This window comes from Populus euphratica, unplaced genomic scaffold (genome assembly GCF_000495115.2).
Source record: "Populus euphratica unplaced genomic scaffold, PopEup_1.0 scaffold485.1, whole genome shotgun sequence".
Taxonomy (NCBI): Eukaryota; Viridiplantae; Streptophyta; class Magnoliopsida; order Malpighiales; family Salicaceae; genus Populus; species Populus euphratica.
In genome coordinates, this window is record NW_011500364.1 from 11,420 (window position 1) to 26,239 (window position 14,820).

General features: G+C 28.7%; 2 protein-coding genes across 2 annotated transcripts; both read right to left on the bottom strand.

Moving 5' to 3' along the window:
* Nucleotides 1–3,962: 3,962 nt before the first annotated feature.
* Nucleotides 3,963–4,793, bottom strand: LOC105114082 (probable calcium-binding protein CML27). Its single transcript, XM_011010501.1, has one exon. The coding sequence runs from the start codon at nt 4,686–4,688 to the stop codon at nt 4,164–4,166; it is 525 nt and encodes a 174-aa protein (XP_011008803.1). The 5' UTR covers nt 4,689–4,793; the 3' UTR covers nt 3,963–4,163.
* A 4,471-nt stretch (nt 4,794–9,264) lies between these two features.
* Nucleotides 9,265–11,848, bottom strand: LOC105114083 (Pentatricopeptide repeat (PPR) superfamily protein). The gene has a single exon (XM_011010502.1). The coding sequence runs from the start codon at nt 11,779–11,781 to the stop codon at nt 9,766–9,768; it is 2,016 nt and encodes a 671-aa protein (XP_011008804.1). The 5' UTR covers nt 11,782–11,848; the 3' UTR covers nt 9,265–9,765.
* Between the last annotated feature and the right edge of the window lie 2,972 nt (nt 11,849–14,820).

Below are 14,820 nucleotides of genomic sequence, written 5' to 3' on the forward strand. Positions count from 1 at the left end.
TATAGATTGAAAAAGAAAAGGAAAAGAAAAAAAAATTAATATCAAAATCAAGTTTATATGTAATTTTTATGATCTATATTTCTATCTTGTCCGCTTCTGTTCCCACTCTATTTTAACTCCTCTTTTTTTCTTCTTTTTTTTTAATAGTATAAGCTCATGAGAGTCCACATGACAAATCTCATTGATTGAAAGCCAATGTTAGCATTCTCTGTATTCCACAACAAGACTATGCCATTTTTTACATGAACTCCCTACCTTGTTTTTTTTTTTTTTTATTTTATAAAAAAAAAAAAAAATAAAATATTACTCAACTTATTATATCGCTTGTTATATTTTTTTGGAACATGCAGGGTGATGATATATATTAAAAAATGTTATTTAAATCAAGGAATATTTTGTTTCTTGATCGTTTTTTAAATATTAACATTAGTCTTGGGTTCATCCATCATTTATCTGATGCTAGAGAAGAGAAAATTAATAAATAATTAAATTAATTTTATTTTTAATGTTTATTAAAATTATATCCATTCATTTTAAAATAGTTTATTGTTCTTGTCATTGTTTGAAAAAGCGTGCACATAAATCAAGAGTACGAGGATGGAAAGAGAAAAGATATTTTGAAATAGTTTCTTTTTAACAAATTAACACAATGAAACATAATAGAAATAAATATGAGACAACCTCAAGCTGAACAAAAGATGATACAAATTTCTCAAACATCTGTGTGGAATCTCGATGCTCAATGTTTGTGACTGTCGCCGCCCTTGCCCTTTTTTGTACATGTTTCTGTAGGACTAGCTCATGTGTCTAGGTCAAGTGGGTATAAAGACGTGTTTGGTCCCTGTTTTTCTTCAAAACAATAAGATCTCGTTTGGTTTTTAATTATATTATTGCCAAACACGTCCTTATGGTAATGTTTTACCTTTCATTTTAGGCACACACGTTCTAAACTTTTTTTTTAGTTTTAATTTGTTTTTATTTACGTGTCTAGCTAAATAAATCTTTAAAAATTAAAAAAAAATATGAAAATTTCCAAGACTATTTTAAAATTATTCGTGAGTCCTTCATGTTTTTTCTAATATTTTTATCTAATATCATGCTATAAACTTAAAATATAAGAAGATATGGATCTGATATTAAAGATACTTTATTTTTTTCTTAAAATTTCAAAAGAAATTCAAAAATAATTTCCTTGTTTTAGAAAACACAAAAAACATGTTTTCTTTCAAGAATTTCATTTAACATTAGATTGTAGATTTATAGTGTAAGATACATACTCGATATTAAAAATACTTGGTTTTCTCTGGAATTTCAAAAAACACTAAAACTAATTCAAAAAAAATTTTCATTTCAAAAACATATAAAAAAATATTTTTTTTCTTGCATACGACTAAATTCTAAAGGTTTTTTATGTATATTTTCTAAAAAACAAAGACGCATTTTATTATACAAAATTAATATCGTAATCAATTTATGATTATTCATTAGGATTTGGCTAAAAATACAAAAAATACCACAACAATTATTTTGTTTAATTAATATTCAGAGTATTAGAATTTAGTTCTATATTTTAAGATTTAGGATATAGAATTACATTGTAAAGTATACCTTCAAGTATTAAACATACAAAAATAAAAAATAAATGTGATATTAAAACTTAGGTTTTAGAACGATTAGAATTTAACAGGATAAAATAGCTAATTTCTCATGAAGAAAAATTTATATTAAACCTTAGACAAGACCAACAGATATATACATGGCCTACAAAAATAATTAATTAACAATGCAGTCTATCTTAGATATGATGCACTAGGATTGATGCGTCTTCCCTTTACATAATTAGTCCTCTTACTCAACCTCTGCAGAGCATTGATTTTTTAGTAACCATATACTAGATAATGACTCTCTTAAATCATAACTTTATGATTAAATTCAATATCCTTTTTCTTTTAAGAGACAACTCTACCATTTAATGTCGTATATGTCATGACATCTAAAAATAAAAGACTTGTTGAAAAATAATATTGGTTTTTAAAAATTTAAAACTCGTTTATTATTTTTCAAATGTTGTGTTAATCTCTAAAAAAGATATTTCATCAATTTTATAAAAAATTTAACTTTGGTCCCTTTTAAAAAAAGGATACTTGCTGATTATTTTGAAAAAATATTGACATTAATCTCTAAATAAGAGATTTTGTTGATTTTAGAAAAAAAAAATGCATGGATTCCTTTGAAAAAGAAGAATTGTCTATTATTTTGAAAAATATTTACTTCAATCTCTAAATTGAAGATTTCATTTATTTAATCATTTGGAGAATTTAACCTGGGTAGTAAGAAATTTTTTTTTTTTATTGATTAAAACTCATATTACTTACATTTTTCATGCTTTTTTCTTATTTTTTAATAGTGAATTTGTCTTCAAAATAAAATTTTGTTTGTGTGTGTGTGTATCATGCTAGATATTTTCTTAAAGAGTCAATTGATAAACTATTTATACTTTTGAGGAGGGAAATTGAGATTCATGGAACAGAACATTATTTTCTATTAATTTAATTAACAAAGCTAGATGGAAAAAAACCATGATTAAAATTTTTAAAAGGTAATTAATAAAGAAAAAACTCTTAAATAAAAACTGATAAAACAGTAAAATAAAATTAACCCAATAATATTTTCCATCATAAGCTTGTTCTAACAAAGCATGGTAATAGCATCACAAGTCAAGATTTCAGAAATAGTCAGCATTTTATATGGCCTGCCATAGAATAGAAAACGCTATCTTATAAAGGAGGCATCACCAATTGAAGGGGCTCTGCATGGTTAAAAAGGAACATAGCAACAATTACAAGGAGAAAGTTTATTTTAAAAAATAAAATCGAAGGAATGGGGAATGGAAAACGCGATGGCAAATAGTAATGCTAAATAAAATTTCAAAAATATTATTTTTTTATAAAAAATATTATTTTTATATATCCAGTAAAAATATCAAAACTTTACAAAGTATTATTCATCCCAATGTTTTTTCCACTAGTTATTTTCTTTTTATTTTTTTAATTTATATTTTTTCAATTTTCTTTTTTTTTTTGTTATGTGCAGAATTTTTAAACCTAGCTCAAAACCAAGATTACAGGTTTTAACTAATTCATTGGATTTTGATCAAGTCACTCAGATTAGCCTTAATTTTTTTAATTAAAATAATATTATTTTTATTAAAAAAATAAATAATTAAAGAATTACAATCAGAATTTACAAAGTTATTGAATCAACTCGTCAATTCCCTTAGATTTTTATTTCTTTTATATTTTTTTAAACTCAATTTAATTTCAATTTAGATTCCGAATCAATTCTATCTCAAATTTTAAAATTATAATTATAATTTTTTTAAATTAACTCAATTTTTTTTAATATTAATTAAAAATTATGAAATATTTCAACCTTGTCAAATTGTTACCATTGTTATTTATTAAATATATTAAAAAGCAGTTGACTTTTTACCATTCCAATACAAAAGTCATTTATACTATTATTAATTTGACTGTCCTAAGCATCTTATTTCGTTGGATACTTCATATTCCCAATTTGACTATTTTAGTATCTCTTGGAGATGCCCTAACAACTACAGCATTCAACACTTGTTATTGATTCTGCCCACGAAGAAGAAGAAGAAGAAGAAGCTTCAACCATGCCAAAAAAATGAAATGCATCCAAATCACTAAAACCCCATCATAACTAACAACGGCAATGCTGTTTTTCTTTCCTTATTAACCTTCAAAATTGCATCCATAATCGCATCATTAACGAGCTAACCATGTAAAGAACAATACCCATCAGCTTTTTATTTTTATTTGTAACATAAATTCAATAAAAGAACAATCAACGAATCAACTCACTCCCCAGTATATCCTTTTCATGAATTGCAATTCAATCAAATAATTAAGAAATTAAGAGAGGGGTGGGCGAATCAATCCACAAAGAGCACAAAATGAATAATTGACATGAAACAGTCATTTCATTGATTTCATCCTTGATTTAGGAAGTACTAAAATTTAAAAGAAAAAAAAATCACAATCACATTTTCATTTACCCAGTTAGCAGCGCCATTACCCCAGATTTTTTACTAAACGAAACATTATCCATTGATCAAATCGGCACCGTCCGAAATAGATCTAGGGAGCCACGACAGCGGAGCCATTATTGATGTTAGCAGCCATCATCTTCTGAAACTCTTCAAAGTTAACACACCCATCACCATCCGAATCGACATTCTTAATCATCTGAAAGCACTCGTCCACCTTACACTTCATCCCCAACCGGTTCAGCACCTGGTGGAGCTCCGCCGCCGAGATCATCCCGTCACCGTTCTGATCATACAGATCAAACGCATCCCTCAGTTCAGAGGCGGCGGCGGCAGCGGAGGAGGATCGACACAGCTTTGCAAACTCGGCCAAATCAATGTACCCGTCCTTGTCGGTGTCCACATCTTCCATCACGCGACGAAGCTCCTCCATGGTGTAGGTAGAGCCCATGGATTTCAGCACGTCTCCGAGCTCCGAAGCTGAGATCTTGCCGTCACCGTTTGTGTCGAATTGGTTGAAGACCTTCCTGAGCTCCGCCATATCGTCGAGGTTGAAGGTAGTGGAAGATTCCGGCGCGGTGGTTTCGGGGCTAGGGTTCGAGATTGGGGTTGCCATTTTTGGAGGGAGAGGGGGGAGGAAAGCAGTTTCCGTTGCGACGAGAAAAGAGGAAAGCGTTGGGGACGGGGGAGGAATAAGAGGAAAGAGAAGTGTTTGTTAGTATTGGACTTGAATAAGAGTAACGTGGGCCAGGGAAAGAATTGCTGGCCCATGATTTATTGAATCGTGATAAAATCAAGCCGAAAGAGAAGAGTCGCGAAGGTCACGCGTGTTCTTTTTTCTTTGCACAAGAAAAAGGAAAAGCATACACGTCGACTAAAGAATGTAAAAGCAAACGAAACCTCTGTCCTTGTCTTGTTTTTTTCTTTTTTAAATAATAAAGCACGTGATTAATAATAATAATAATAGTTTTTAGATTCGCCCATATTTAAAGATTTAAAGATTGAGCTTCTGATTAATTATTTTTTTTTAAAATTAAAATAATATTATTTTAGTAAAATAATAAAAGTTAACAAGTTATAATAGGATTTCTAACTGAGTTATTGGTTCAATTCATTGAGTTAATCAAATTATATTAATGTTTTTCTCTATTTTTCTAATTCGGCCCCGTTTTAGAGCTGGGTTAACAATTCTGTACCGACGTGTCAAATTAAAAGAATTTTTAAACTGATAATAATAATAATAAAAAAAAAAACTTTTGTTATTAAGCAACGAGCAGCTTTCTTTTCGCTTTCTTACCTCACCACAGGACAGGAATTTATTTTCACTTATTAACACTGTTGTTTTGTTTTTCTTTTTTCTTTTCTTTTTTTAGCTGAAATGGCACAGTTTAATACATGTTGGATCGGAAACATAACTTTGTAAGAAGTACAGGACAGAAAAATCAATTTCTAAAAAAAATTGCTAACATTGGCCGGTACAAACTTAAGAAAAAATAGGACGGAAAAGACAGAAAAAAAATCATAAGAACACTGAAACTTTAATTACAATACTCCTGATTTCATTAGAAAATCTTGATAAATCAAATATAGCTATACAAGATAAGAGCGGGTTCACTCTTTTTCCACAGAAAAGTAAGTTGTCCCATTATAATAACTATTTACAATACTCTTTTTAATATTATGGGATCCATCTTATTATAATCTTTTATTAATATTTATATTTGGATTAAATTATGTATACCTTGACTAATTTCACAGATCTTAAAATTAATGATCATATAAATCTTTAGTGGTCCTAAGATTTATAAGAATTGAATAAATAATCTTTAGAAAACAAATCTATAACTTGACTAATTGAGCTACACACTTCAAAATTATCTTATCATAATTTTTTTTATTAGTATAAGTTGTGTTTTAAATTAAAATCTCAATGTACCTTTAAAGATCTCTTTATTTCCTTTTCTTTTTTCCCTCTCATCATTATAACTCTTTAAGAAATGTATGACTCACTTTAATCACCGTTAATAATATTTATTGGTATTAATAGATTCATCTTGTTAAGATATTCCTATTAATGCTTTAATATGTATTTATTGAATTTTTTTTCATTAATTTTCTCTCTCTCTCCTTTTTTTTTTTCTTGATATTTATGTGACTTGTGTTAACACTTTCTTTAAAGTAGATATTCCCAACCTTAACTTCTTATTAGGTTGTGATTCATAACCATAATATCTATTAAATTATGATATTTTATAAAATAATTTTTAAATTATGTTATTTTACAAAAATAAAATAAAATTAAAATTGGTGATTTTTTTTAAAATCAAATAATTAACAAAAGCATAAGCTTCCTCCTTAAATTATTGCACCCCTCTTCATATATTACTATTCATTAGAATAGTGTAAAGATATTTTTGACCTTGTAAGTTAATACTCAAGGGCAAGATAATCTTTACACTAAGATCAAATTGTTATTATTAAATTTGCTAGGCCCATAAATATATTTTTATGAATAATAAAAAGACTTTAATATCTTTAAAAACAAAATTAATTGAATTGTTATGAAATGATTTTTTTACTTTTCTAATTTTTAAAAATAGTTAAATTTATATTTACCCTTTAACTTTTTAAATTTTAGAATTGCCAATTAGATTGTTTTGGTTATGATTGTTTTGGTCTTTTTTTAATAAAACATATTATTTTTTAAAAAATATAGCTAGCATATTGTCATACGCATTTGCATGTGTACCTTAGCAATCAAATACTACTTTAAATGGCGGTGTTAGAATAATCCTAATATCATCTTTTTTATATTCAAGTGTGTTTTTATATTAGATGAATGATTTGACTTTGATAAAAAAAATTTCCCTTTCTTTTCTCTTTTTTCAACATGAAAAAATTCAAGAATCTCTCTTTTCCTTAGAAAAGTTCAAGAGTGTTCTGTCATTTATTTTTTATATTCAATTTAATTTTTATTTTATTTTTTTTAATTTTATCTTTCATCATTTAGTTTAATTTTATTTTTATATGCAATTTGGTCCTTATTCTTTTGATTCCTATTTGTTTTGATTTGTTTTTAATTTTTTATTTCTAATTTCATCTATCATTATTTAGTTTAATTTGATTTTTATATCAAATTTGGTCTTTATTATTTCGATTCATATTTGTTTTGTTGTTTTTTATTTAGTTAAATTCATATTTATCCTTTAACTTTTTAAATTTTAGAATTGCCAATTAGATTGTTTTGGTTATGATTGTTTTGGTCTTTTTTTAATAAAACATATTATTTTTTAAAAAATATAGCTAGCATATTGTCATACGCATTTGCATGTGTACCTTAGCAATCAAATACTACTTTAAATGGCGGTGTTAGAATAATCCTAATATCATCTTTTTTATATTCAAGTGTGTTTTTATATTAGATGAATGATTTGACTTTGATAAAAAAAATTTCCCTTTCTTTTCTCTTTTTTCAACATGAAAAAGTTCAAGAATCTCTCTTTTCCTTAGAAAAGTTCAAGAGTGTTCTGTCATTTATTTTTTATATTTAATTTATTTTTTAATTTATTTTTTTAATTTTATCTTTCATCATTTAGTTTAATTTTATTTTTATATGCAATTTGGTCCTTATTCTTTTGATTCCTATTTGTTTTGATTTGTTTTTAATTTTTTATTTCTAATTTCATCTATCATTATTTAGTTTAATTTGATTTTTATATCAAATTTGGTCCTTATTATTTTGATTCATATTTGTTTTGTTGTTTTTTATTTTTGATTTTTTTCTCTTCAATTTCATCCCTCATAATTTGGTTTAATTTGATTTTTATATCAAATTTGGTCATTTTTTTTATTGTTGTTTATATTTTTTTTCATTTTCATAATTGAATTTTATTTTCAATTTTATCCTTAAGAATTTTGCTTTGATTTTTAATGTCAGATTTTATTCTCATTTTTGTTTTTTCTATTTTTATCTCTTAACATTTCATTGATTTATAATTTTGTTTATTCTTTTTTTTTTCTAGTTTTATCTCTTAACATTTCATTGATTTATAATTTTGTTTTATTATTTTTTAGGGTTTACTTTTCATGAGTCTAGTTTAGGGTTTGTGACTAAAGTCACCAATTTTGGAAGATAACACAAGTTCACTTCAATCCTTTTTTGTCATTTTAAAATTAATTACTTTTTATATTTTATCTTTTAATATTTAATTTATTGGGGTTTAGTTTTTGAGCTTTTTTTCCCTTTTCTTTTCTATGAAATTAATATAATTTTACATCTATGGTTGCGGATTTAATAAGTTAACTTGAGTTAAGTTGCTATTTTTTATTGCTTTTTTCACAAAAGTTTTTTGACCTTTATGTTCTTTTATTGTCATTATTTTTTTAATCCTTTTCTAATTTTTTTTTTCAAATCATCCTTTTTCTTTGTTATTTTTCAATTTTGATCCTCTTTTTTCAGGTTCTTTTATTAATTGTATTTTTTATTTCAATTTCACTCTTCTATAAAAAATGAAGATTATTTTTTGTTTTCTTTTTTATCCTTATTCTTTTCATTTTTTTTTTGTTTTGGATCTTTTTTTATAATTAAAATTCTTTTATTAATTTTATCCTTTAATATTTGATTGATCGAGAATTAAGTTTTTTTTTTATAAGATACTTTTAGTTTAATAATTTGAATCACGAGTTTAAAAAGTTAATGCGAGCTGACAATAAAAAAATAAGTTTTGAGATTTTCTTCGTTTTATTTTCGATGGGATTATCTTGCTATCATAATTTAAACAACAAATTTAATAGGTTAACCAAGTTTGATTTTACTTTTATTAAGTGAGTTACAAGTTTTTCTCATGTTAATCTGATTAAATTTGTTCAAGTTTTTTTTTTATTTTTTTAACCTTATTTGGTCCTTTCTTGTTTAATAAAAAGGAAATAAAGTTATATTGTTTTTCTCTATTTGAAAAAAAAATATTTTTTCAATATTACTATGATTACTTTTTTTTTAAATTTTTTTTTTGATCAATACGATATCATGGCCTAAAAAAATTTTTTTTGATCAATACGATATCATGGCCTATTTCTTCTATCTAATTATAATTATAATAGAATCAATTTATCTGGTCCATTTGAGATTGAAAGCTTTATAAAGAACAGGGTGAATTCTAAAAAATACAACAGAAATGACCACCACCAGAGGGTTAATAGCCAGCTGGGGTGATTGACTGCAGCTTGAACGCAACAAAAGTCAATTCCAGCCACTGCAAATTGATTGCCTCTTTATTTCCTGAGAATGAAGATATATATATATAAAACCCTCACCAGACTGCTGTATCATGTTGTTTCTCATTTATGTACAATCTCTCCCACAAATTGTGTTATCATTTCTCCTGACAAAAAATTGAGAGTTTCTCCAGAATGCTCTTTTTTGCAGACCAAAGCAGATCTCCACCAAGAATCATGTCTTTTTACGGTGTCGTGAAGACCAATTTAGGGGCATTAGAGATTTCAGTATGTGATTCCTTTACATGGCCGAGAGAAAGCAGGAAATCCGTTCTTTTTGGACACATAATCCTTAACAAGAACTTTTTTCATTCCTTCAGTATCTGCAGAATATGCTTCACATACACGGATGTTGAATCCACCCCTCACCCACAAGCCTTCTGCCCACTGACAAGTTGAATCGTATGTTAATTGTTAAATCAATTCTTCACTTGTCCATGTAATTTATCAAGAGTCCGCCACGTTACCGCATCAGGGGCCAAACCATTCTTTTGCATTTCTCCTGCAATTTGGTAGGCTTCTCTTTTCATACCTAAGCTGCAAGCTCTGTCAATCACAATGTTATAGCATACAATATTAGGACTGACCCCAGAATCTACCAATTCATAAAGGAAATGTATGGCCTCATTCAAATGGCCTGAGCGGGAAAGTCCTTTGAGAATGGCTGAATAAACAAAATCATCATGGATTTTTGACGGCCAAATAACCTCATCCCAGAACTTCTTAGCCCCATCTATTTGGCCAGACTCGCATAATCCCTCGACTATTATACTGTAAGTTTGACTATTGGCAGCTACACCATCAGTTATCATTTCATCAAAAACCGCCATTGCCTCACTTGTTAACTGAAGTTTAAACAAACCACGAAGAATTGCATTGTATGTCACAACACCAGGAGTGATACCCTTTTCAAGCATTTGAAGCAATAAATCGCGAGCTTCTTGACTTCTTCCAACATCTAATAAACCACTTACGATGGAAGTGAAGGTCACAGCATCAGGGGCAGAAAATTTCCCCGTCATCATATCATTTAGCACCTTCAAAGCTTCTTCAACCCTTCCCATCTTGCAAAACCCATTAATAACTGTGTTAAGAGTGATCACATCAGGCTGACAATTAGTTTGTAGCATAGAAACAAGCACATTCAAAAGCTCAGTTGGATTATTCATGAGACAAAGAGCTCTCAAATATATATTGTAAATCCTAGTTCTATCCATCCCTTCCTTGTTCAACATAACTTTTAAAACTTCCCTTGCCTTGTCAAGATCCATTGCTTGACAAAGTGCTTCTACCAGAACCTTGTAAGTATACTCAGACAGCAAGTAACCAAATCCAACCCCTTCCTCTAACAACTGATAAGCTCTCATGCAACCCCCTTCCTTACAAAGCCCATGTATGATTGAATTATATGACACTAAACTTGGTGTAAACCCTTTTTTCCTCATTATATAAACAACCCTGGAAGCACCATGGCTCCTCCCAACCTTACAAAGGGAATCAATCAAATGCCCATAAGCAAAGTCCACATTCACCCTATTTCCTTGTGGCATTTCCTCGGCAATCATAAAAACCTCATTAAAAAGCCCTTCTCTACACAAACAATCAACAAGATTAGCAAAAGCGGCACTATTCACAGACTGATCCTCTTCATATCTCATTCTCTGAAAGAGCACGTGCATCAATTCTCTTCCACGTTCAATGTCTCTCTTTCTTAAAACTCCACGAATCAACAAGCTATAAGACAGCGAATTAGGGACAACACCCCATTCAGGCATTTCATCGAACAGCTTATAAGCATCAGAGATTTCACCAGTTTTACAATACCCATTAACCAAAGTAGTATAACTTACAATACTTGGACAGTGCCCTCTGTTAATCATGTCGTACAACATCCTATGCGCTACATTCGGCAGCGAGACCGAGCAAAACTGATCGATCAAACGGTTATAATTAATCAACGAAGGCACAAACTCAGGCTTAAATTCAATCAAACGATGAATAACATTCAATGTCCTAAATGGGTCCTTAGAATGAAGCAAGCGAGCAACGAGTACATTACAAGTACGCTCATCAGGGACACAAAGGGAGGTTAAAAAGATGATAAGGCGTTGGTGGGCTTCACTGAAGCGGTTGGCATCACAGAGCCCGTGAATTATGCTGCTGAGATTGAGGGAGTCCGGGAGGTATCCACGGAGGCGGAGATGGTCAAGAAGGCGGAGGGCTTCATCAACGTTGTGGTGTTTGGTGCAGAGGTCATGGATCTTTTTGGTCCAGTATGACCTGTTGGTTATGCAAATGCTTTGTTGTTGGTGGATCAGTGCTAGTTCTTGGTGTGGTTGGCTTTCCGGGTGCGTAGAGAGGAATGAGAGAGGTGAGAGTTTGGGTTTGAAAGGTACGGAGAGCTTCTTGAGTTTTGAGAGATTGGTGAGGAACATTGCTTTGGAGCATGCTTTTCAGAGAGTGACCAGGTTTTTAAGCGCCATCTGCTTGATTAGTAAAAAACGAGAGGTCATATTCCAAGTATATTTTTATTTAATCTTGTTCTAACTATTTTATAGCAGTTCTAATGATTTATATCTTTTATAAAATCTACTTTATACATATATATAATTTTAATGAGTTCGCGTGGGAAGGCTACTGCTTCATTTAACACAAACCTCTGAGTTAATTTGGCGTTAGAACATCTTCAACTGTGGGATTAATTAGCTCCTCCTCCATGTTTAATTTGGTATGCAATAATGGAAATCAACAATCCCTGCCAGTTAAAGAGCAAAGAGGGAATTCTTCACTTGAATAGAAGGAGAAGCGGGACGAATTTGAGAAAATAATGACCGTCTTGTTCACTGATTTGATTCAATTTTGGCAGTAGAAACGTCTTGAAACCAAGCTCCTCCATCTCCTGCAAAATTTAGAAATTCATTAGCAGTAGAGAAATTTGTGAAAATATGCACAAGAAGCAGGATAGTTTAATTACCTCTCGGCTCTCGTCGTAGTCCTTCCTTTTCCATCCTCCCCATGATATCGGTCTTTTAGAAGACGGCATTGATCATCGATAGCGAGTTCCTCAAGGCGAGTAGCCTGTCTAGCCTTTCAAGCTTTCCTACAACCACTGAGGTCTAAATTTCGCAGATATTAATGCAGTTTCCAAATTTCTTCAGGCAGCCTTTCAAGCTCCCAGCCACCACAGAGGCACAAAGTTAGCAGATTGTGCAAGTCACAAATTTCCTTGGGCAGTTCCACCAAACTCAGATTATTAGACAGGTCACGATACCGGAGATGCATCAAATCCTTTATCCCATCAAATATTTCCGCACTTGAAATCTTGACATTGCTCAACTTTAACGCTCTCAAACAAGTCAATTCACTGGATCCATTGACAGCTTCTCTGAAAATTATACTGCCTTTAATTTCAATAAACAAGCCGCGCAACCTCTTAAACATATCAAGCGGCGGACACCTTATTTTCAGAATCGTCTCTCAATGGTGTGTTTGGTTTTGGAATCAAGGGATTTTTTAGTATTTATTTGTTAGTTAGCTTAAAAATATTTTTTTTGTTAAAATAGTTTTTTTTTAAATATATTTTTGAAAAGTAAATTATTTTTTATTTTTTTGGTAATATCATAAAAAATAATTTGAAAAATATTTTCTAGTATTTGACTATGTCATAAAAAATAAAAAAAATAAATCTTTAATATTTTTTTTTCAAGTTTCTAAAAAAAATAAAGAATAAATCTTAAAAATTAAAAAGTTGAATACGAATAAAATTAATAAAAATATTTAATTTCATAAATTATCTCAAATAAAATAAATAACAATCAAAATAATACATATCAATCTAAAAGATAAAAAAGTTGAAAGATGATAAAATTAAAAAAAAATATAATTTTATAAATTATTTTAAATAAAATAAATAAAAATCAAAAGAATAAAAACAAAATCTAATAGATAAAAAACTCAATTAAAAGAAAATAATAAGAGAAAAGCAAATAACAATCATAAAAATAAAGACTAAAGTTAATATAAAAATAAAATTAAATCAAATTTTAAGGAATGAAATTGAAAAAACAATTCAAAACAAAATATATAGCAATTAAATAGTTGAGGACTAAATTTGATATAATTAACAAATAACATGATATTTTTAAATTTTTTACAACTTTTAAAAAATGTTTTTCGTTTATAATAAAAGGAATACTTTTTTGGAAACCAATCTAAATTTTTCTTTGATTGAAAAATATTTTCTGTTAACTAACGTTTTTAATGACAAACAAACATAGAAAAGTTTGGATATTGACTAACTTTTCTAATGACAAACAAACATAGAAAAGTTTGGAAAATAATTTCTACAAAATCACTTTTCATGAAATAAACAGGGCCTTAAACGACAACAACAAGATAAAAAAATATTAAAGAGAGAAAATGAATAACTAAAAATGGAAATTAGCAATAACTCAAACGAATCTCAAATCTCTCAAACACCACATTTGAATGCATGTGTAAAGGTAACACCCTCATATGTCATTCCTTGCTCCATATCATACTATCCAGATCGGTGAGGTTATGAATTATACTATTCTAAGAGATTCTCAGGTGCTTTTAAGTATTTGAGCAATCGATTATGATCTTTCAGTCCAGGAAGACCTATTATCATTTAAACCAAATGAAAAAAAATAATATTATTAATTTTTAAATACCTTTGATGGAAAGTTTGCTTTAGTCTATATATAGATTTCTTAAGCCTACAGAATTGTTCCCCTTTAAAATGAAACCTTTTAGTTGTTTCATATAAATCTTTTCTCCGTGTCTCAATTTAGAAATGTTATTTTCACATTCATTTGATGCAACTTTATGTTAAAATGAGTTACCAATGTCAAGAATATCCAAAATCATTTTGTTTTTGAAACAAGAGATAAGGTATCATGATGATTAATTCCTTTTTGTTAAGTGAATTCTTTGACTACAAGTCTAGCCTTATATATATTTGTCTAAAAAGTTTCTTTTGATTTTAAAAACCCATTTACAATGAATGACATTTCCATACTTAGAAATTTCAAAAAGATATCAAACTTAGTTATTAGAAATTAAATCCTATTCATCCCTAATAGCAATATACCATCATGTGATTTATTTCCATTTATAGTTTGAGAAAAATATAATAGGGTCATCTTTAGTACCAATATCCACGTTAGATTTTTGTAGGTAAATAATATAATTTGAACAAATTAGATGTTTCATAACTTTTAAAGATGTTCTTAATGTTACATCAATATCTCTAGCTTGAGAATGTATAGTAACTAGATCTATAAGAATATCCTTGTGATGTGTGGCTCTTTAATGATTTATTATTTTTGAGTTATCAAATTTTCATAATTATAATGAAGCATAACTAATTTATATGAACATGTAATAATAGATTCAAAACTACTATCCTTCTAAAAAACTAAGTTTAAAAGTTGGCTACTCCCACTAATTTT

Coding starts and splice junctions, on each gene's coding strand:
- LOC105114083 (XM_011010502.1), bottom strand. CDS start 11,781: ATGTTCCTCACCAATCTCTCAAAACTCAAGAAGCTCTCCGTACCTTTC.
- LOC105114082 (XM_011010501.1), bottom strand. CDS start 4,688: ATGGCAACCCCAATCTCGAACCCTAGCCCCGAAACCACCGCGCCGGAA.